Here is a 2,371-nt window from a genome sequence, read left to right as displayed (position 1 = left end):
CACGTGAATTTAGCAAAAATCTATGTGAGCACATACATACTCTGCTGGAGTAACCGTACGTAAGATACCAACAATCACCCCCTTCCCACCGCATACACATTAACGGCATGCAGCAGCTGGGTTTGTGGTGCCATGGAGCCGTACTTCAGATGTGTTCGCATATTTCTAGTCACGTGTTTGATGAAGCAGTATGGTCTTTTCTCATTACGCGTGTGCTTCATTTTGCATGAAAGAAGCGAGCACGCGATAAACCAGTGGTTGTTGGCAATGGTTTAGCACGGTTCATTTTGTCTACTTCTTGTCCTCTGTATCCCGCCTTCGCACACTTTCTTCGGAACAAACCTTGCATCTCCAAGTGCTGGTGCAAAAACAAATTACATTTTTCTCTTCGCGGTCAGTAGCAACGGAGATAAGCTAAGCACTACACCTAGCTCAGATCATGTAACACTTGCTTACAAGACATGCACAGTTGAGCAGAGCAGATTTAAACGCAAGCCCTCGGTCGAAAACGCAAAAGAGAAGCAAAAGAGAAACTCAGGAGAATGATTCACACTACTTAAAATGAACTATTTTAAGGTAAACTAGTACCGGGCTTACTCATAACAACTATGCACAACATCCGAAGTAAAACACTCCATTGCTTTACGGTTGATTCGAACTACTCGGCACAAAATGGTTAGGAGTGCTCAGTGCTTTCTTTTTCCTCTCATACAGGGTAACTGGACAAGCGCGAACATACTGCGCGCCAAATGACTAATGCGTTTTCGTTTCTACCCCTGCCTCCATCAGCTGCCCGAGGAAAATTTCAACGATAGGTATATTTTCTGACGCTAGCTCTCATGCGAATACGCTACTCAGGCTGCTTATCATAGCCGTGCATCTGCCTGGTGCTTGAATACTCTTGTACACTTTGTGACACACCATTCGAAGCATAATTTTTATGGTTAAGCCGCAAGGTTGATGCAAGCTGGAAAGCCCTCCCCCGTTCTCGGTCACACTTGAATTTGCAGACAATTCAAAGATAGCTTTATTCACGAGGTCGCGCTAGTGTAGACTTCGTTTGTACTCTGTAGAGAAACACACGAAACTGATAGATGCAAATGATCCAGACACACAGCACAAGGTCACCAGATAATGGCAACAGATCAGGCCGCCACGAAGAGCCCGGCGCCGGGAACAGCAGCGGCGCCGCGCTCCAACTATGCACGCTTTACCGCTTCGCGTAGTTAAGCACGTATTCGCGCACTTTGGCTTTAAAGCCCTCTTTGTCTCTTTGGTAATGCTCAGCGGCCTCGTTGTCTAGAGGATCATCAAAGTTGAGCAAGTCCGTGAAAAGCGCGTTGAGACCCCAGACGATTTCCTTGAGCGTCCGCGTCGGCGCCCAGCCCATGCCGTCGATGGAGCTTTCGCGCAGAAGACTCAGACACACGTTTCCTTCCTCGTTAATATTCGGGTGCCAGAGTCGAGTCATACATTTCACCTTTGGAGGCACCATGTTGTAGTCTTCGGGAACTTCGACTAGAAATACGAAGCGGCCACCCTGCCAATAGCCCTCCTCCGGCGTGATGATAAGCTCGAAGCGATGGAGAACGTCTGGATCATCAAACTTGAGCGTGCACGTATTTGGAAGGTTGGCCTCCATTTCTTGCACTTCGCGCACGAGCAACTTGTCTCGAACGGAAGCCCGGCGCACTGCTCCGGCGCTCTCGGGTACCAAGCTTTGCACAGCTTCTGTGTTGTTGTTCTGCGAGCTCTGCTTCAGCTTTTTCGACAAAGTAATCATAATGCTTGATTGCTCCTTGCCACCCTCCTCACGCACAGCCTTTTGCAGTCACGAGATCATGTCTCTCGCGAACCTACCGCACGCGGAAAAAGTCGCAAAAGTACTTTCCTACCGTGAGAGGTGACTCAAGACGCCATCGTCCCACCCCACCACTGACTACAGGCGGACGCACACTGCTGCATGTGGCGCCGCCTGTCGTCAAGCGCCGTACATTTCTCACAATTAACTGTATTGACTTCAGAAACTAATTCGACTACGCGTGAACACATTAATCTGATCCTCACAAAACCTGTCTTACGTCAGTCTCATTCCAAGTTTTCTTTGCTGGATGAAATTAACTGGATTTTGGCTGGTGCCCCGCCGCTTGCCCTTGCTCCACTGCAGGCTGCCAACCCTAGGGAATTTCTTTGGATCTAGGGAATTTGCGTCGTTCTTAGGGAAAAGAGAAAATTGACATAATCTAAAGAAATTTTCCGCTTACACATGCAGGAAAGAAGTCACTGTCACGATGGGGCTACAGATGAGTTGACGGCGTGTTTTGATGTCAGTCCCTGCAAATTACCTTCGCGTTGGCATGCTAAGTATAAC

The 2,371-nt window shown here is 48.3% G+C and overlaps 1 protein-coding gene across 1 annotated transcript; it reads right to left on the bottom strand.

Annotated features, from left to right (window-relative positions):
• Nucleotides 1–1,003: 1,003 nt before the first annotated feature.
• Nucleotides 1,004–1,958, bottom strand: LOC119431286 (NEDD8-conjugating enzyme UBE2F). Its single transcript, XM_037698757.2, has one exon. The coding sequence runs from the start codon at nt 1,781–1,783 to the stop codon at nt 1,211–1,213; it is 573 nt and encodes a 190-aa protein (XP_037554685.1). The 5' UTR covers nt 1,784–1,958; the 3' UTR covers nt 1,004–1,210.
• Nucleotides 1,959–2,371: the final 413 nt, after the last annotated feature.

Source organism: Dermacentor silvarum, chromosome 1 (assembly GCF_013339745.2).
Source record: "Dermacentor silvarum isolate Dsil-2018 chromosome 1, BIME_Dsil_1.4, whole genome shotgun sequence".
Classification (NCBI taxonomy): Eukaryota; Metazoa; Arthropoda; class Arachnida; order Ixodida; family Ixodidae; genus Dermacentor; species Dermacentor silvarum.
This window is presented reverse-complemented; position numbering and strand designations above follow the sequence as displayed.